This window comes from Patiria miniata, unplaced genomic scaffold (genome assembly GCF_015706575.1).
Source record: "Patiria miniata isolate m_02_andy unplaced genomic scaffold, ASM1570657v1 HiC_scaffold_22, whole genome shotgun sequence".
Lineage (NCBI taxonomy): Eukaryota > Metazoa > Echinodermata > Asteroidea > Valvatida > Asterinidae > Patiria > Patiria miniata.
This window is the reverse complement of record NW_024037061.1, coordinates 6139050-6160013: the sequence shown is the minus strand read 5'-3', so window position 1 is coordinate 6160013 and position 20964 is coordinate 6139050. Positions and strand designations below refer to the sequence as shown.

General features: G+C 39.7%; 2 protein-coding genes across 3 annotated transcripts; one reads left to right on the top strand and one right to left on the bottom strand.

The window, feature by feature from the left end:
* The first annotated feature begins 560 nt into the window (after window positions 1–560).
* On the top strand, window positions 561–8786 carry LOC119730714 (mitochondrial pyruvate carrier 4-like). The gene is made up of 6 exons (XM_038203721.1): window positions 561–687; window positions 4347–4527; window positions 5308–5348; window positions 6313–6397; window positions 6545–6656; window positions 6827–8786. The coding sequence occupies exons 1-6, from the start codon at window positions 667–669 to the stop codon at window positions 6912–6914; spliced, it is 528 nt and encodes a 175-aa protein (XP_038059649.1). The 5' UTR covers window positions 561–666; the 3' UTR covers window positions 6915–8786.
* On the bottom strand, window positions 8615–20961 carry LOC119730713 (ornithine carbamoyltransferase, mitochondrial-like). Of its 2 annotated transcripts, none has more exons than XM_038203720.1 (9): window positions 20888–20961; window positions 19271–19482; window positions 18654–18741; window positions 18027–18180; window positions 17701–17823; window positions 15418–15471; window positions 13516–13665; window positions 12526–12663; window positions 8615–10973 (listed from the first exon to the last, which is right to left on the bottom strand). In XM_038203720.1, the coding sequence occupies exons 2-9, from the start codon at window positions 19284–19286 to the stop codon at window positions 10914–10916; spliced, it is 783 nt and encodes a 260-aa protein (XP_038059648.1). In that variant the 5' UTR covers window positions 19287–19482; window positions 20888–20961; the 3' UTR covers window positions 8615–10913. The 2 variants fall into 2 exon arrangements, with proteins under 2 accessions (XP_038059648.1, XP_038059647.1); XM_038203719.1 differs by lacking the exon at window positions 20888–20961 and adding an exon at window positions 20668–20869.
* Between the last annotated feature and the right edge of the window lie 3 nt (window positions 20962–20964).

Genomic DNA, 20964 nt, shown 5'->3' with positions numbered 1-20964 from the left:
ATAAACACTTAAAATCACATGCAGATTGGTTGTATTGCCTTACTTAAGATTCAAATTACATACTCAATCTAGTCACATAAAGATGTCGTGAAATTATTGGTAAATTTTGGGCAAAATGCGGATCCGGCCACGAGGAAGTTCGTTTCCCAGTGAACCTCAGCACCTAGACCAGCCAACCTGAAGGGTTTGTTTGAAAGGATTGAAGCTTTTTTAAACAAAATGTACACTTTTTTGTTCAAGTTTGCTGTTTTTCTGTCAAATAACCATTTTTGCAGAAATCTGCCCAAAAAAATCCATTCTTATAGACTGTCCAATTTTCTGTCAAACTCGTTTTTTAACAAAAATTCTGTCAAAGTTAGCCGAAAATTGGCTAAAACGGTCACCCTGGGACTCGGTCTTATTATTAGTCTTCGCTTGAGTTGAGTCTTCTGATGAGGAACCCGAGTCGAGTCGAGTCCTTTACCCTTATAGACTCGATTCGAGTCACCAAAATATTTGACTCGAGTCGGACTATCGACTCTCGCATTTTACTACACCGTTTACCTACTCAACGCTAGGGGCGCCCTTCCCCACACCCAATTTAATGACGTCTTCACGTTTCATCGGTCAGGCGCGATCAAATCCGGTGTCCAATAGCTTGTTCACTTTTGCGGTACTGTCTTCAGCATGCAGGCGGCGACAACTTTGGTAAATATCATTAATTATTGTTTCTTTTCCAGCAATTCCAACCGCGTAGCCAGAGATTTTAGGGGTGTATTTCCGAATGGCAGAGTAATTGCAGAATACCCCGCCACTCGGAAATACACCTAAAATCTCTGGCTACGCGGCTGGAATTGCTGGAAAAGAAACAATTCAAGTCCATTGCCAGCTACGCAGATACTGAGTGGGGGTCTATTATTTGAGAACGAAGCAACACAAAAGCAATGGGAGTTGCTGAAATTTTTTTAAGTCCAAACCAACCACCCTGTTGTTGGCTACGCGGATACGGAGTGGGAGTCCCCTTGAATATGCTTGAGAATGAAGCAACACAAAAGCAATGGGAGTTGCTGAAAAAATTATAAGTCTAAACTAGCCCCACTAGTGTGGCCGTCGGTATGCTGCGCTGAACCTAAGGCCACACACCGTGGTCCGCGCACTACTGAGGACGTTTTCATAAAATTTGCAGGGAATTTCTTACATATGGTTGTATTCTACGATGTCCCATCTATCACTTCTGGGATGCTTAGGTGTAATGATGTTCAATTTTCCGAGATATTCTTGAATCTTTCTGGAGCCCATATGCACTCGTGAAACGTCCGGTGATGGCAGCCATTTTGAATGTGACAAGAGATGACCTCAAGCTGTGACGTCGCGTTTATGCAAATTGCTTGTCGAGCGAGGGCGCGAGTTGCAAATGCGACGGCTGTTTCCTGTGCCGTAGATCCTGAATAGAGATCAGTGCACGTGGCCCCCAGACGATAAATGCATGGTACAGGAAACAGCCGTCGCATTTGCAACTCGCGCCCTCGCTCGACAAGCAATTTGCATAAACGCGACGTCACAGCTTGAGGTCATCTCTTGTCACATTCAAAATGGCTGCCATCACCGGACGTTTCACGAGTGCATATGGGCTCCAGAAAGATTCAAGAATATCTCGGAAAATTGAACATCATTACACCTAAGCATCCCAGAAGTGATAGATGGGACATCGTAGAATACAACCATATGTAAGAAATTCCCTGCAAATTTTATGAAAACTTCGTCCTCAGTAGCGCGCGGTACCACGGTGTGTGGCCAGAGGTTCAGCGCAGCATACCGACTGGCCACACACCGTGGTCCGCGCACTACTGAGGACGTTTTCGGAAAATTAACAGGCAGTTTCTTACATATGGTTGTATTCTACGATGTTCCATCTATCACTTCTGGGATGCTTAGGTGTAATGATGTTCAATTTTCCTAGATATTCTTGAATCTTTCTGGAGCCCATTATGCACTCGTGAAACGTCTGGTGATGGCAGCCATTTTGAATGTGACAAGAGATGACCTCAAGCTCTGACGTCGCGTTTATGCAAATTGCTTGTCGAGCGAGGGCGCGAGTTGCAAATGCGACGGCTGTTTCCTGTGTCGCGCGCGTCGTCCAAGCCGTCGACATCGATGCCCACGCAGTGCATGCATTTTAATTTTTATTTGGAACAGGAAACAGCCGTCGCATTTGCAACTCGCGCCCTCGCTCAACAAGCAATTTGCATAAACGCGACGTCACAGCTTGAGGTCATCTCTTGTCACATTCAAAATGGCTGCCATCACCAGACGTTTCACGAGTGCATTATGACTATGAGCTCCAGAAAGATTCAAGAATATCTCGGAAAATTGAACATCATTACACCTAAGCATCCTAGAAGTGATAGATGGGACATCATAGAATACAACCATATGTAAGAAACTGCCTGTTAATTTTATGAAAACTTCGTCCTCAGTAGTGCGCGGTACCACGTGGCCAGAGGTTCAGCGCAGCATACCGCGGCCACACTAGTGGGGCTACATACCGACGGCCACACTAGTGGGGCTAAGTCTAAACCAACTACCCTGTTGGCGGCTACGCGGTTACTGGGAGTGCAGTGGAGCATGATGCATAGTACATACAAGTTAGCTGGAGTTACCCAGCCTCGAGTTTTATCATGATAAAACTCAGGGCTGGGTAACTCCAGCTACATACAAGTAGTGCTGAGAAGGTTTATTGAGGGCAATCAACCGTGACTCCGTAGCCGGCTACGAGGTGGATAGATTGAGTGGCGGGGTATTCTGCAATTGTGCCAGTCATTCATTGCAAAAAATGATGATAAGCTAAGACATGAATCCTGGACTTAGAAATATTTCCTATATATAGGCCTACCTAAAAACTTTTCTTGACTCTCCATAGACTTTGTACACAATCGCGGAAGTGGCGTCAGGTTGCAACATTTGAGTAACTATTGAATGCAGGGCCACGCCAGAGCAAGTTTTTTTTATGTAGATTGGACGCCGTATTATCGTGGTACTTATCCAGTCATTCTGATTTGAGGCGTGCGACCCCCACGCCATCACACGCCTAAGCTGCCCACAAAGTGCGAATAATCGCACGCCTGAATCCCTCTGTACCGCACACCTCAGCATACATTTACGGCATAAATACTTCATAATTTATGGAAAAAAAGTATGTCGGTGAAGAGAAAACAGCTTTAATTTGTGAACCAAGATGAATAGTAAAAAAAAAACCCCATATTGTTCAGTCCCAGCTTGGACCACAGAATCACTCGCCTAGAAAATTCACACGCCTAGATAAATCACACGCCTAGAAAATCCAGGTGTGACTTTTTCCACACGCCTGTGATTTTCAAATCAGAAGGACTGCTTATCACGTTTCTTGTTCAGAATAGAGATAAACCTCTAACCTTCCTGAATTGTCCTGTCAATGTGTAGTATAACTCTTCCTTTTCAAATTGATATAAAAAAATCTGATGGTGGTGTGGTTTATTCCGTGTACGATGCCTGTGAAAATAGACATGTTCGGAGTATGCGAACGGAGGTGGACTCACTATTATCGCGGTATTAGGGAAGTGGTTTTTATAATGATCTCAGCTTTTTGATTCATACAAAAATCATAGTTAATGTTTGACCTAGCTCTACTCAGCATTAAATGTACATTGGAGCAAACGTGTGACAAATAAGGTGCTACATGATGGCAATCTCCCAAAACCAAGAGTCAGAAAGACGGCTCGGATTTGCTGGTCACGCTTTTAGAAGCAGTGAACCCATATCTGAAGTACATGTACTTCTCCGGAAACCCAAGCAAAGACAGAGAAGCAGACCTGCAATCACCTTCATTGACATACATGTACTCCCGCAAGACACAGGGCTACACCCGGATGAATTGCCTAGAGGAATGAGGGAGAGAGAAACTTGGAAAGCCATCACATCTCGAGACAGGAACATTAGGCTCCACTCAATTGTAAAGTGAAGTAAGGAGCTGAGAAGTCGTCTCCTCAGTTGCTTCTACAACACCAAACTTTGCTGCCCAAAAGCTATGACAAATGATTTAGAAACAGGTACACTCTTTATAATTAAAATCTGTCGGCTCCAAAAAACTCCAGCAGCGCTATCAGTATCATGGATCAACTGGCTCATTTTCAAAGTGTGGAAGTGAATTCTTAAAAAAACTGCATGACAGCATTCTAGAGACGAAGCCAAAAAGTAAGAACTAACAGACATTTAATAAATTTAATTTTTTTTTGTACATTCAGCTAAAAATGAATCAGTTTTACTTATTTTGTAAACAGACCCTAATTGTGCAGAATTTAAAAACATGTTTTTGTTGTTTTATTTTCTAGAGAATGGCTGTTAGTAAGCATGGGTCAGTGATATTACGAAGATTCCTGTTTGGGCAGAGATGCTTCACCAGTAGTGCAACGCCTTCAGAGGTGAAGTCAGTTTCTCGATTTGCATCACTTGATGCAAAGATTGAGAGAGCTTTACCAGCAAGATGGCAACCAATATGGAATCATCCTGCAGGTTGGTAGACATAACACATGGAAATAAGCAAATGTTAGGTGCACATGATGTATGATGCAGGTCAAAGGTTACATGCACATGATGCATAAATCAAATGTAACAGCTGTGAATGATGCTTGGTGCAGGTCAAAGGTGAGACACTAATGGTTGGTGAAGGTCAAAGGTTAGATGCACATGATGCAATGTGCATTGTCATCCTTAAAGCCGGTATATACATGCTTTTTCAAAAATTTAAATTTCTTTTCCAAACAAAATTTACAGGAATATAGGCCTAATGCCCTGTAGCAACTAATTTTGCATGTTTGGATTTGCAGGCCTTTATACAGTTTTAAAAATTGGTTTTAAATAGTGCACTCCAGTTCAGAAAGTTTTGAGCGAAATCCTATACACATTCATAATCTAGTGACATAGCCATGTAATACATACATTTATGTTAATTTTGGAATCACACATTTTGTATTCGCCTGGCCAGATCCTAGCTAGCTACAGGATGATTGCGGCCGGTCCAAGACACTGCGCCGCGATCAACGTAGACCTACAGCCTGGTTGCACAGCAGATCCTATGTTCTATCAGAATCTCTGCTACTTTTGTGTCTTTTCCTCTCAGAGGATTGCAAAACCTGTGCTTCAGTGCAACACTTTAAACCGTGTACATTGCAACTGCATGTATTATCATCCTTAGAGACAAAAAGGGTGCATGCTGTGTAGAAGTGCTCCTCTAATGACACTTTGATGGAGATGAATTTGATTTACTTTGCTTACTCTTTTGATTCCATTTAGGGCTCAAGACGATTCATTTCTGGGCACCAATGTTTAAATGGGTGAGTACTCTTAAAGCTCTTTACAACGATACAATTTGATGTCAACAAGGCAATTTCATTTTGCTTGTTAGAGAAAGTGTGATAGTTTTCATGGCATGTTACCATATTTTAAAGGTCTGGGTCGCAAAAATCCACATATTGTCTTGCATTTAAAAAGAAAATAATGAAAACCCCTGCTTGTTTGTTATTTTGGATCTGAAGTGGAACAGAAGTGGATTTTTTCTTTGCATGTACTCATTTCCAAAAGCCTTTAAGTTAGGAACCAAATCAGACTGGTGATGATACACAATGTAATGCATACCATGTTATTGTTAGTGATAATTTTGTTGTGTGAACTCAGATCCAGCAACAGTGAGAGAACACAGGGAGCATTCCATACATCACTCAATTGAACCTTCAGTGGCCTATCAGCCATCAGAAACCGATTACATGTCCTAACAAGTCAAATTTAGCTGGCAAAATATTGAAGCATGTACTGAGAAAATACTTGGAATTGTCTCATAGGGTTTGTGTAGAGGGTGTCAAGTGATGTCCAGGTATGGAACACATTTGAAGCAAAGTTTTCATACAGTTTTCATCACTTTTTGTGAAACAAAATGTTGAACCTTCCTCACACCTGCAAATCCCAACACCATACGGTAAACTCTACACCCAAACTGTTGGACTCTGATTAGGGTGATAGTGCAGAGCCCACTCCGACTGATTCCAACAAAGCGTGGTGTTGGACACACTATAATGTCCCATTGAACACACTATAAGGTCTCATTCCTTCATACGATAATTACAGGAAAACTGCAACTTTCCAACTTTTATCATTTTGTGGGAAACATGCTTTAGAGCCTGCAGTGGCACATTCTAGATGAGAGTGCTCCTTTAACCATTGGTGTTTCACATTAAATTCCTCCCTTTTGTCACCATTGATGACAGCTGTTTACTTTTCTTGTCTTGTATGTATATTTTGCAGTGTTTAGTAATAGCTGGCCTAGCAGACTACGCTAGACCTCCAGAGAAATTGAGTGTTTCCCAATCAGCTGCTCTAGCTGCTACAGGTATAGTAACACACTATATTGTCACTACCCTGCATCAGAGACAAATGGTCTGTGTATCAAAACTTACAAGATTTATTATAAAAGTACATTGAATGGTTGCAGGCCCAGCACTTAAGTCTCTTATCATTTTGTTTGTTTGAATGACAGGCATGATATGGTCTCGATACTCCATGGTGGTCATCCCTAAGAACTGGAACCTGTTTAGTGTCAACATCTTTCTGGCATTCACTGGCTTGATGCAACTGACTAGGATATATATGTAAGTAATATTTGGAAAACTATTGTTGGCCCTCACATCTAACATTCTCAACTTGATACATGTTTATGTCATTCATGGAAAGTCGTTGTCTTTATCAGTGCATCCTCAATGGTACATGTATGTGCTTGAGATTCCTATGTCTTACCCTGTTTGTTTTTGTTCCTTGCCAGGTATCATCAAAGCAAGAAAGAGGAATTTGCAGCATTACATAAATGTGGCAGACACGATTCTCAGCGAAACAATGTGAAACATCCTTAAGCCTGGTTCATACTCGGCGCAAAAGCAAACACGAATTTATGACATCATGGGGAGTATTCACGCTGCAAATTCATAAAAGTTGAACACATTTTAAATCGGGCAAATTTCACAGCGAATGTTTTATTACGTCAAATTCAATTCGCATTCGCATGAAGTATGAACCGGGCTTTAGGTAGAAATGAATTGTTTCACTTCACACAGGAAAATTCACATTTTTTTGAGAAATTTTATATGTACTATAACAGGCGAAATGTTGCTAGCAGTCGTGATGGAGGCCTGAATAAGCTCCACCCTCTTATTATGGAACCACATCTGAATTGCTGCAATTTGAGTTCAAAATTATGTAGTAATGTTTATTTGGAAATTTGACCATTTTTTAAAGGCATCTTTTCTTTTAGAATGATTTGTGACATGACACAGCTGTGATTGGGTGAAAAAAGTGAAGCACATGTAGGTTGTGAATGGACTTGCAAGCACCATAGAGCTATTTGAAGTTACCTGAGCAATAACTGGCCATACGCAAATGTAGCCTGCTGGGCGCTTCCATGTTTATGCACTAACATATGGAAGGCTCAACATTTTGTACCGTTTTTGAAAGGTTATTTGCATATCAACTGATCCACTCAATCAGTATACGAGCTTTGTGTTTTGCTCTAATGACGCACACACATTTCGCATATGCGCCGTATTAATTTTTTGTTCATAGTGTGTCTGTGCTGAGTGCATGACTCTCACGCAAATTCATCTGTCGGTATGGCCTGTGGGCATGCACATAAATTAAAAATGTTTGGCACAGGATGCCTATGATATGATCGCATTTTATGCGAGAGAATGGAGAGTTAACGCCCTAGTTATTGAATATAGCTCTATGAACAAGCACATTGTTTTAGGTTTGAAACAGTTAAGACAGAAAAGGCTGTGAGAATTTCAAAGCTTCAGTTGGGACTTTATCACATGACTTACATGTAGCATGCAAAGTAAAGATCTAAATGCTTCATGGAATATTTAACTTGAATTGTCTACCTATTTAAATCCTGAGTTGTTGATCTGCGGATGATGTGGTTTTTTTCCTATCTACATTGGTGTGTGTGTAGACAGTAAGCACTTGAAAGAAAATGTCAAGGAAGATTAAGAAGAATGGCACTGATAGGCACGTAGCAACATTCAAATAGAAAAAAAACCTGCTCAAAATAAAACAGGACTGGTAACAAATACACGTGCATTTACCCCTTGTGACAATATTCTGCCTGGTATCGTTTGAAATGGGGACACATTATTTTTTTATTTTAAAGAGTATGACGATAATAAATATGTGAAGATTACCAATCCATTGTGATCTTGACGTCACACACACTTTTAGGCTGAATGAGTATCATGCCCAGTGTGCTGATTCAGGAATATGACAAGGTCAATTCAAAATATGAAACGGCAATAACTTCTGAATTTGAAGCACTAGCAACTGAACCCACTTATCGGATCAAAATTGTGCATAGGGTTTTCTTGAATTTATACTTTTTACTGATCTGAAACGTCAAGCAGTTTGTTATGTACCTTACTTAAGATTGTGAATAATTTGTTTCTTCAAATGAAAAAAATGCAGAAAATGCAAATGATCCTATGAACATGTACGTTTAAAACTCCTGTGTTTTCTATTTCACTCTTTATTCAGCAGAAAAGACAAATACTGTTGCACATATTTGAAAAAATCTTTAGAAGTATGTTTTTTATTCAAATTCTGTAGCTTCCTTTTGAAACTTATTTATAACTGAAAACAAAATGTTGGGCCTCTTCATGTTGGAGAGTTTTTAATGCATAATAATACTTGTACATTATATTTTTATTAAGTCCAAATAAATTATGAACAAAATTTTATTTTATGTTATTGATTTATAGTTTATTGCATGTAAAGCAAAAAAAATGTTTGACAGTCATTACAATGGCAAGAGAATAACTTGATATCCAACAATACAGCAAATGACAGACTAAACTCGGCATAAGCTCCATGCATTGCTGTATGCATCGAGTTACAATGTTGATGGCATCAATGTCAGGTGGCATTTCCCCTTATGTTTGTCATTTTGATTTTCTTCATTTAGTACCTTGTTCGAGTATTTATTTAAACCCCAAAATGCAAAGTAAAAACCAGGTTAAAATATCCCATTTTACAAATCTTAAGTAATACTGAACTGTTGAAAAGTAACCAGTGATTAACAGTTATGTGAAAACAATTTCCAAATTCTGTTTTTAAGTGCACAGTAAATCTTTTTCAACTTTCAAAAAATATGAAAATAATTTCTGCCACACTGAATATTTATGGAGACGGTAATACAGGTGACATACTGGTTTTTGTAAACTTTTTGACTTCAGAACAAAATTTCAACAAACAATTATTTCACATGATTTGTTCAGCAAGTGTTAGAGTAACTGCACAGTGACACTACTCAAGGGAGAGCCTGGAGAAATGGACCTGCCTGGTCTTGAGTAGTCTAAACCAGGTCTATTTCGCGTGAACAGATTTGCTGATTAATTAGGCAAGACCCCGCCTCTTGACCTCCTAGATTTTGACCAATCAGCGGGCGCTTTCTATATCGAGTCTTCGGTCATTCACCCGTTGCGCGTCACAAAGACAATGGATTAAAAAAACCATGTCACGCACTCTGTACCATGTTACGCGATATGGGGCCGGTTGTTGTATTATGCATTCAAATTGACCAATTAAACCATTTAGTCCTGATTTGGGAATGAAATGACGTCACGATTAAGTAAAGTCGACTCCGATTGGCTGGCGTGCGGCTTGCATAAATTTGCATGTCAGGAAATGTCCCACGTTATACAGGATTTGGATCTGTGGATAACGGGTGATACTCGGACTAGGTCTTGAGCAGGGGTATGCACATTACACATATACCTCAGCATTGCTAACCACTGACTTACTTCACCAGATGAATACCACAATTATGTTATACATAATAGATCAATATCAAAACACTGAACACAAACACTGAATTCTTTTAAAATATATGCTTCAACATGTAACATACATAAAGTAGTACCGGAAACAAAAATAGGAGGGGTATGGAAGGGTATTCAGAAATGGTGAAAAATGTCTTCCATGTGTATGATGTGTACAAATTCCTTATTCATATTTACATATTACTATTTTGTTCTTACAGATAACGAATGAGTCATTTCTTTTAACCATTTTGTAAAATTGGGGAAAAATATCAACGACGTAAAATTTGACTGCTAATATTTCAGTAGGTAAGCATAGTTTCTGTTAACTTTGGCAACCACATAATACCTCCACGTACACTTGGTAATTTGTGAAAGTGATATGCTCGACTAGTTTTCCTGTAAAATATATTATCCTAGTTGCTTTAAAGTAATATTTGATTTAAAGTACATACGTGTAACATTTTGACTGAGGATGGGGAACAGATGAGGCTTCACAGACTTGGGGAGGACGGGAATAAACCTCATTCTCAGGTGGGTTTGGGTTTCTGCAAGGAAACCAATTTGTTATAATGATAATGAATGAACAGTATCGCTCATTAAGTCGAAATACTGGCACAGTCGCACAATGCTGGTGACTTCAATACACAGTGTAATCTCTCATTACTAACTGTTGAAGCTAACAAATCAAATGTGACCTATTCATGGGCCAGCACCAGACTACAATTATAATTGTCCATGGTAGACTGTTTCCTGACTCCATCCCCAATCGTCATCAATACCTGGACATTCTACCAACTGTACAAATACACAACAGCAAGGATCAAGGGGAAAATATCATTTTTGTCTTCATCAACTGTTATATATCTCATGGAACCTGAAACTAATGTTGAAACAAACCAACAGCAGGAATACATTACCCTTTTCCCTTTAAAAGGAAGCAATATAAATGGCTACTTTCCATAAAACTATACATGATGAAGATGTTTTGGACACGACATGATGACATACTATAGTAAAGCATTTCAACTGAACCCTGTCTTGATCCTAGAAAATTGGCTTGGAAGTCTTGTGGACGTGATCTGTCAGAAGGGATAGCAGAACTGCCTGCAAGTGACAAATACAGAAATTAAAAATCCTCAAAAACATGGCCTTACATGTACTGTGAATGATACATAGTGATCTTGTTAATACAAACTCTGTTGGGATAAATTTCTGGTTATTACAAATATAAACCTGTTGCAGCCGAATAGTGCACATTGTTTAAAACGAACATGGACAGGATTCCTAACATTTTAGCAGAATGAATTTCAGTAAGTGTGGTCCCTCAGTCCCTGAATAAAACAAAAATAAGTCCAAGATAATTAAGCCTTTGGTGCACAGGGAGGTCACTAGCAACTGCCCAAGAAACTTTATAATCTGTTCATCTAAACAAACAATCTGGGCACCAAACATACCAAAGGGTAAAAGAACTGCTAAACAAAAAAAAACAAAAAAAAATTCTCAAATGTCTTTGAAAAGAATTATTCTCTACACGGCGCAATTTGATGCACGTGGGTGTGCAGATCATTGAGACTCTGTGATCTGGGGCCAATTTCACAAAACTCTAAGATGCGTCTGCAGAAGGGTATTAACTCATCTTAACTCGATGAATGGGAGGTTTGCGGTAACGCCACATGAATGATATCTCTTTGAGAGTTGTGTGATTCTGAGAAGAACCAGTTGGTTTAACTCGATTTCGAATAGTGTGCTCTGTTCATCATCAGGAGAACAGAGCATACTTTTAACTCTCCGCAAACCTCCCATTCATTGATCATGTCCACAAGCAACCCTTAAGTCTCATTCATCTTAACTCATGACTCGGATCAATTTCACCAAACTTAAGACGCGTTCAACACGTCCTAACTTCCTTAGCAACGCAGCTGAACTCGTCTTAACTTAATCTAAACTCATCTTCTCTCATCAATGCGTGCATGAATTTATATATCTAGAAATCATTGCAATGTCTTCCCGTTAAAGACGAGTGTCAGCCTCTAGTTATAGTTTCAAGGGGAAAAAATGCTGTAGAAACAGTTTTAAAAGATTTGTGATACGTGGGTAGTTATAATAAAAATTGTTTCATTTACAAAATTTATTATACGCCAACACCTAGTCAACTATTTAAAAATAGAGTGATGAAACTGGGAGCAAGAATGACTCCATCGTATCTTGTGTAAACCTACCTTGAGTGTGACATTTATTTGAGTAATGTTATTTTTCTGGTGAAAGTTTGTGTTCTATGCTCGCGCACAGGATGTTTGCTTTGCGGGTTTCTTTTCAACGACTGTTCGTCAAGCGGTAGTTTTGATGCGTCTTGCTTAAGATGGGTTTAGTGAAATCGTTCTTAGTGTGCATATTAGCTAAGATCGATCTTAGAGCAGGGACTCGTCCACAGTCCTAAGATAAGTCACAAGATAAGACGAGTTTCGTGAAATCGGCCCCCGTGGAGCTCAGCTTGTCCGTCTTTGAATACGGTTACATTCTACATATGTGCATTATACACACACATGCACAATGGATGGGAAAATTGTGCTCTGTTTAGTATGAAATTTGAATAAAATGAGCAGTTTGATGTTAAAGAGAGTCGACTGTAAATTCATGAGCAAGTTTAATTCCTTACCATAACAGTCCACTTTCTGTTTTCTGCCTCCGGCCATATGAGTGAGTTCTTACTGTAGAAGACCTCATCATCAACTTCTTCTGGTTTCCTAGGCAGGCAGTGAAGGAAAGTCCAGTCTTTATCCATAACATCAGTCATCTAAGAGGAATAGAAATCAAATCAAATTAGACTCATGTTCCTCAAAAAGCTGAGAGGTCTCTGATCAATTTCAAACAGTTCCGGACATTAGTTAAGGATGTTCATTACTTCCTGCACGTGGCTCCATGAAGAATGCTGGGTTGAGTTGCATATATCTGATCACCTTGTTACATATAGAAGTGGATTATGGTGATGGATGAATGAGCATCAGATTGCCATTCATAATTAGCTCCAATGTGTGGGAAGTACTGAATGCACCTATGCCACAAAGTGCATTGTATTCATAAAGTGGGTTTTTTTAATATACAATTACACATAAACCTGCAGCGTCTCCTGAGAGCGCTAGACGTAATGAGAACAGCAACGTTTAACACTCAGTCTCTCATGTCCGGCAGGACATCAAATCAACTCCCTTATCAAAGGCTACATCGCGGGGATTTAACTTATTTCTCACAAGGTAAGTTACTAACTTTTCTAGTTATGCGCACGATATAACAAAACAATTGTTGACTGCTGTGATGTGGGATGTACTCTTTTAAACCTCTCCGGGCCCATAGCACAATCGGCATCGCCTCGGGTGCTATATGCGCCCCTCGGGTGTTAAAATGTCATATCCTACATCACAGCAGTCAACAATTGTTAAATGGCATTCCTGAGTCTGCCTAGCTCTCTTTATCTCTGCCTAGCTCTCCTTATCTCTAACTGTACAGTTAGAAATAAGGGGATATGTTGCCATGTTTTTGTCAAGATTCACACTAGACATTCCTTAATATAATTTCACCTAAGCATCTTGAATTACTCAGGAACCTGATGTACATGATACAACTGTCCAGGCTATTTCTGTAATTCTACCTTTTTTGTGACTTGATAACCCTTGAATGCTTTCAGTCGCTCAGCTTTCTCTTCTTCTTGACCCATACTTATCCAAGTATCCGTGACAACAATGTTAGCATTTTGACAAGCTTCCAGAGGATCATTGGTTACAAAGATGTCAGTGTTAGCCTGGAGAAAAAAGGTAGAAGTAAACAAACGTGAAATTGATGAAAAGTCCTAAGCAAGCAAGCTGGAGGATAATGTGTGTAATGCTTTCGCACAGCTCTAGATTGTAACTGAATATCAGGTAATGAGATACGGACTCTCTCTTGTAGAGACCTCTCACTGATCCACGTGACCAGGGCCCAATTTCACGGCGCTGCTGAACAGTTAGCAGCAAAGTTGTGCTTATAGCATAGCAGAAAACTATGCTAATCTTAAGCACTATTTCACGGCGTGGACGTGCTAACGGTCGCGCGTGCATGGAGATTTCTATTGATACGTCACTAAGTTTTTCCTCAAATTTTTCCTCCAAAGTAAGCGTGCCTTTTGCTGTGCTTATGCTTACGGTCTCCATGAAATAGATGGAGGCTCTGTTAGCAGAAAATCGTGTGCTTAGCAGCGCCATGAAATTGGGCCTTGGGCTACATCCAGGTACCAGAAAGTCGGTGTCGCCATTGTAGTAGGCAAAAGCCTTCAAACCTGTGATGGATTGCAAAAACTGTGAGAAAAATGCAGAGTCAACTGGGTGGGCACAATTAAGGCAACTGTACCAGCCGTGTGGTTGTGAAGGCCTCAGCATCCCCGTCGTCAAACAAAGTAAATCCGATTACGTGCTTAGACGTAACAGAGCAGTGAAATTCATGCACCCCAACAAAACATGGCCTTTTGAAAGTTGTGTTGCTCAGAAAATACGCTCAGTATGATTGAAATGTTTAATTATAACAGAAGAAGAAATTCTAAACTTCATGTCAGTGAAAAAATCGCCGTCATCGATGTCGAAACGTCAATACTGGTTTAATACTGGTAAAGCTGACCTTAAAGTTGGGAAGAAGTCATTCGAAAACGTCCCCAAATCTATGTATTTATCTCAATTTCTAGGAATCTCCTATTTCACGAGTAGTTGAACACTTACATCATCTAAGTATATTCCGAATTTCAGCTTAATCTGTTGTTGCAAACGCTTGAATTACAGCTTTTTGACGAATATTTTTTGCCGACTAAACTCATGTGCATGGTTTTCAGGTTGGCTTGCATGCTTGGCCGTTTTTGGGCAGCATATTAGCATATTCATTAGCGTGACTCGGCGTGACTTGGCATGGGTCTCCGTATCGACCAATGGAAGCCAGCAAAAAGGGTGATATTTATCAATTAATAACTCGTGAAGGAGGCTATTCTGCAAATTTTCACTGCACACCATAATGGAAAGGAACCTTATTAATATTTGTGAGGCTTGAAAAGATTGACAGATATTGCAAACAACAGAGTTACAACTTTTAAAAAGTACTAAACATATGAAAACGATTTTTAGCACATACTTGGATCATTACAGGGGAAAGAAACCCTGAAAGCTGCATGAAGATACGGTCTTTCAAACGGGAGAAATTAATTATCAAAGATTTCGCCCGCCAACGTGATCATGTCTGTGTGCATGTTGTTTCATTCAAAGTAAAATGTTACGTAACCTTTAGAAATAAGCCATCACAACCACATGGCTCATACATGACACAGGTAGTGACCATTATGCCATTTAACAAAGAAATTTTAGTTATTTTACATGAAAACGCCTGCCTACTGCAATGGTGACTGAACACATGGAAACCAGATAGTCATGTATACTTTGACATCATATGATCTGACCCTACTTCCTATGATATGGGCCACAGCATCCTCCTTACTGTCTTGAGTCAGATCTACCTGGTTTAAGATCCATCATCTTACCTCTTTGGCAAACTTGACAGTATCTGCCATTACTTCTGGAAAGATTTCATAGCCCTGTAAAAAATAAAAAGTGGTACGTATACTTAAACATTATTTTACATGTATGTAACTTAAACATTATTTTCAATTTGAGCAAAAACTGAATCAGAGTGAAAAGTTCTTAAGAGCTGATGGAATGTAGGTTGGCAAAAACAATATTAAAAAAAGTCTTTTAAAAGAAGCAGAAAACAGAACCATTTCGCATCTCTGGTCAATAATTGTAATTTTTTTTTGCATATACAGTCGGCTCCCGTTATAGCGAAAACCACGGGACCGGCCAAAATCTTCGTTGTATCCGAATTTCGTAATATCCGATCAATGTTTCCCGTCCATTGTTCACCTTGAATTGGCCCTATTGTGCACGCTTGTGAACGTATGTAATGTAACCAATGACTTTTTCCGTTTGAAAGCAATTAAGAACATGCTCTCTGTGATGTGATTTGTCAAATAAAAAATAATGTATAAAATGTTTCATTGTGTCAAGTGAAAAAAAAATGTTTAATGTACGAAACGAAAATAAAATAAACATTACGAAGCGAAGATCTGACGTTTCATTGCTTGATCATCGATGAGGAAGAAGTCAACGGAGGATGACCTGGATCACTTCGATGTTCAAAGTAAGTAATCTCTCCAGCACAAATTGTGTAATGGAGAGACATTTAAATTGTATTGTCCTTTCGTCTTGCAGATTTCAATGTGACAATGTGACAAGCGTTTTCAAGCACATGGCCGAGGAACCTTTGTCATTTACATTCCAGATTTTCCGGTCCGTCCGTGATCTGAGTAGATTTTACAAATTGGTAAAGCGCCCTCATGAGTCAATGTCCTAATGAGTGATGATCTCATAATCTTACATCGTGATTGGATATTAACGTCAGACGATTTCAACGTCACGCAAGCGGACAAGCTCAATGGCGTGCACCAGTTCATTTATTCATAGCTTTGCATATGTATGCATAATGTCCAGCGTTGATGGTGATCAGTTTCTTATCGTCCCAGCAGGTTCCTTTTTTAAAAGTTACGAAATAGCTTAACGTATTTTGTGCTGGTGCTCAAATGAATACGTTTTTTAATAAGACAATTTTGGCAAAGTTTTGATTATAATTTAAATAAATAATTTAATTTCAGGACTGTCGACAAGGTGCTTGGAACGATTCCAAACTCCCGTGCGATGTCTCCCTTCTTGCGTCCTGCTTCAGTAGCTTTGATGATTTCCATTTTTGTTGAGAGGGACAGCCCCTTACGCTTAACCTTGATCGAAGTCATGATGATAACAGTAGTCAGCTCAAAAGTATCAGTAGTCAGCTCAGAAGTACGATAATCGTAATGATCACTTGTCATATTCTACACCCCTTATATCCAATATCTGCCCGACTCGATGACAAAAGACATCGTAATTACGCTGGACCAATCTGAGCTTTTGTTTCCCTTTCATTAATGCAAGCCGACAGAATTAGGTACATATTGGAAAAGCCCATTCACAAAGGTCACGTCTTGGATGAATGTCACAATGGCGATGTGCAAGTGGTGCGGGTGACTGGCACTCATCATCGGAACACTTTGATGATGGGCCTTTGTTGTTAACCGGCAGAATTAGGTACAAATAGGGAAAGCCCATTCACAAAGGTTGAAGTATGTTTTTGATTAATGGCACAATGGCGATGTGCAAGTGGCTCGGGTGACTGGCACGCGTCTTTGCAACACTGCGATGACAGGCCTAACCGCAGCGTGAGATTAACTTGACTGTGCGCCGGCAAACCGATTAGCACCTCCATCTGAATACATCTACGTCGGCAACATGAAACTACTCACACAAGACGGACACCTGCTGATTACTAATACATTGTACTGCTTTCAAATACCTTCGGTCGAACGAAAAAAAGCCGTGCACCAGGATTACCTTTCGTTATAAATGGATCGCTGACAATGCATTTTTACGCAACCGGGTCGCCAAAACCTTTCGCTTTAACAGGAATTTCGTACTGTCCGTTTTCGTCTTAAGCGAAATTTTCCCCATAGACATGTGCACAATTTTGCCGGGACCGAAGGTATTTGTTTGTAATAACCGGAATTTCGTTCTAGCCGTTTTCGCTATAACGGGAGCCGACTGTATGCTTTCCTAATTGGATGTAGCTTCCAATGCTTCATTTTCCCCCCGTTTTGTTGGAGTGGATATCAACGTTTTAAAATCTGCTTTCATAGTCCAGGGAAAAATCTGACGAAACTACAAACTAGTGAACAAACCTTAGGAGTAGCAATCTTGAGGTTGATGCCAAGTCTAGGTGCTGCCATCATGATGGAATGAATGATGTTGTTACCATCACCAACCCAAGCTAGAGTTAGTCCACTTAGTGAACCGTAATGCTCCTGTAAAAGTCAAAAGAAACACCAAAGACAAAAATATCAAATTAGCAATAAAAAATCATTTGTTACTAGAAAACTTGAGGTAAATGACAAACCATCTTGGGAATTCAAAGGTCGGTAATAAGTCTTGGAGAGTATGCTAGGACTGAAACATCCGGCCCTTCTGTGAATATTTTGAATTTGCTGTTTATTAACTTGACTATTACCTGTAATGTGAGCATGTCAGCTAATGACTGCAGTGGATGATAGATTTCAGATAACCCATTGACAATGGGTACAGATGCCTGTTGAGTCAATGTGATCAGATCGTCATGGCGATATACTCTGGCAAGGATGATATCAACAAAACCTGAAAGAACTCTGGATTGAAATGGAAAAAAATATATCTGTATTAAATAATTTTGTAGATCTGTGGAACTATTAATACCTGAAATAATTTGCTTAAAGATACAGTCCATCATTTGCAGCTATCCAAAAAGTAACTGACATAATTATTGTTGAAAAACATACTTGGTTGAAAGATAGTTAGGGGACTAAACTCCCTGTGAAATTATTCTTTCTGGCAAGCTGTCATTTTGAAGAAATCGACAAAAAAGGCATTTCCAACGGTGCGTTGGAAATTTCCGTTAGTAGTTCGTTTTTTAATTTGGCGAAGCACGCGCAAGCGTTGGCACGACGTTCACGCACGCGCAGTTGCTATAATTCTGGGTATCATCACTGGAAGTAAAAATACATTTTGAGACTCTTAACTACGTATTGTCACGCTTGTAATATAAGTACAATACTGTGGGTTAATGAGAAGCCTGTGGAATGAAGTGTGCAGCCGTACTTACTTGGCTGTGTCTGACAAAGACTCATTGACTCCAAGATGAATATCATTCTGGGTCAAGAAAGCTGGATGACCGCCAAGCGCTGCAAAACCTGCACAGAATATTGGAAATCATTCTATGGACTACACAGTACACAAACATATGAACATCTGATCCCTTAAATTTTCATTAAAAGTCCATTTCGCCATGAAAAGATCTTTAAAGAGATGTTTCACGGACATTTACATGGGGCTTATATAGGACTAATCCTGTAAGGGTATTTTCACGTTTTTTTAATGACCCTGGCCACTGAGGATTATCATTGGTTATACATAACGGTACACTGGGTCTATTTCCATGGGTAAACAAAGGACTTTCTTAAGGGTGTTTTCACAGACTCCTAATCTGGCTTAAAATGTTGAAAAATCCGTGAAATTTAGTTAACTGTAATTTTAAGGGAAAATGGCTCTTTAACAAATTTTTAAGGAATGAAGATGTTCATAGCATGATGATAGTTTTTACTCAGTGCAGTTTGTATGTTTCGATAACACCCTCTTCCCTATTACAATTCACAAGAAAATTTGATAAATCAACTAAATAGTATGCATTTGTGTGTGGGATAGTTGACATGATGCCTGTACCTGTCTCTGATGACATACGTGTCCTAGTACTGCGCTTCTCAAAGATCAATGCAGCAGCTTTACCAATCAGTGGCTGGTAAACCTCTCCATTGTTCTTGATACGTTCCTTGAGGTCAGCTGCTGTCCACAGGAGCTGTTCAATGTCATGTTTGTTGAAGTCTCGCAGAGTAAGAAAGTTATGACCAACAAATGATGTCTGCTTCGGGTCAGAACTAATGACAAAAAAAGAAAAATAACACAAATGAAATACAAACACTGATCCTGATAGATACTGTAGCAGAAAAACTGCACATTGGCCTTCTTTGGTTAGAGCAGACTCTATCATGTCATAAATTGTCATTAATAGGAATAATATCGCTCCGTTGTTGCCATGGCATTAGTTACTTTTACGACCCCTTTCTACTTTTATGTTTTGAACACAATAAACACCTGGCGAAGGCCCGGTTTGATTTTGTTCCTTTCTGATCCATGGGTCTGAAGATTTAAAAGTGAAGTGGAATCTGCGAACCATTGGGTTGACAACTGCTGCATGGGCAAAATTCAACTTCTGTAAAAATAGGAATGGCGAAAATCAAGGGGTCCTAAAAGTAACTAATGCTGTTGCAAAGGATCGACCAATCAGGAGAGGATTCAAGTTTGCTTGAGATACATATTATATGTATCTTAAATGGTGCTTGTCACTACCCCTACAACTATGGGGCCCCATAGACTCTAGGGGTACAGGGGTCAACAATCATCCATGATTATTAAATACCTTGCCAAGTACCCTTACCCAACTCTTCGTACCCCTAGAACTCTGGGGCTCAACTAGAGCCCCATAGTTCTAGTGGGCACTCGGATGGCATCTTTTGTTATTTTAGTCCAAAGATTGATCATTGCAACAGCGATCGTGCGCGGCCTAGCGGTTAAGGGTCTCGTGTTTCAAGCAAGAGTCCGAGGTTCGAATCCCGATGAAGTAAGTGACTGATTAATAAATCGGAATAAAGGAAAGGAGAGGGTGAGAGTAGAGCAGGGAAAGTGGAGGGAAAAACCATAAAAGGATGCAACTTTTGGTGCTTGAAAATTAATTGAATAAAGTGGTGAGCCAGTACGGAATTTTTTCCTTACTATTTAATTAAATCATTAAATTAATAATAGTTATTGTTAATGTTATACGGACTAAGTCTATGTTCTTATTCCTCCATGGTCTATAGCCTAATTTGGTTTAACTAAAAATGCAACAATGGTCTGGAGGCGAGTAGGCAAAAAAAAAAGGACCAGGCGCTAGCGCCAAGAACCAGGCGCTAGGGGCCTACTAGTTCTAGAAAATAATTAAAACTTAGAAGGCACGGCACGCATGACGCACGGCAGTTCTACTTTTAAAGTTCTAGCCAAGAACTTGAAGAAGAACCACTCACACTCCTGCAATATTGCCGTGAAATGCTGCACTGCAAACCCTGCAAACGACCAGCTGTTTGCTAAAATCAAAAAGACCCTTCGGTTTGTGCTTGCCACTCCGAACTACTGACGAAGCAATCCGAGAAAACACGCCCGCTGACATAGTGCAAGACCTCACTTATTAATATTAGTGAATAGAAACAAAATAATGATATTAATTTTGTAGCAAGTATAGTGTACTCGATCAGCTTCGTTCATTGGCAAGCATGCAGATGTTGCAGAGCGTTGAATCGTCTGTGCACTGGGGCCGGAATTCA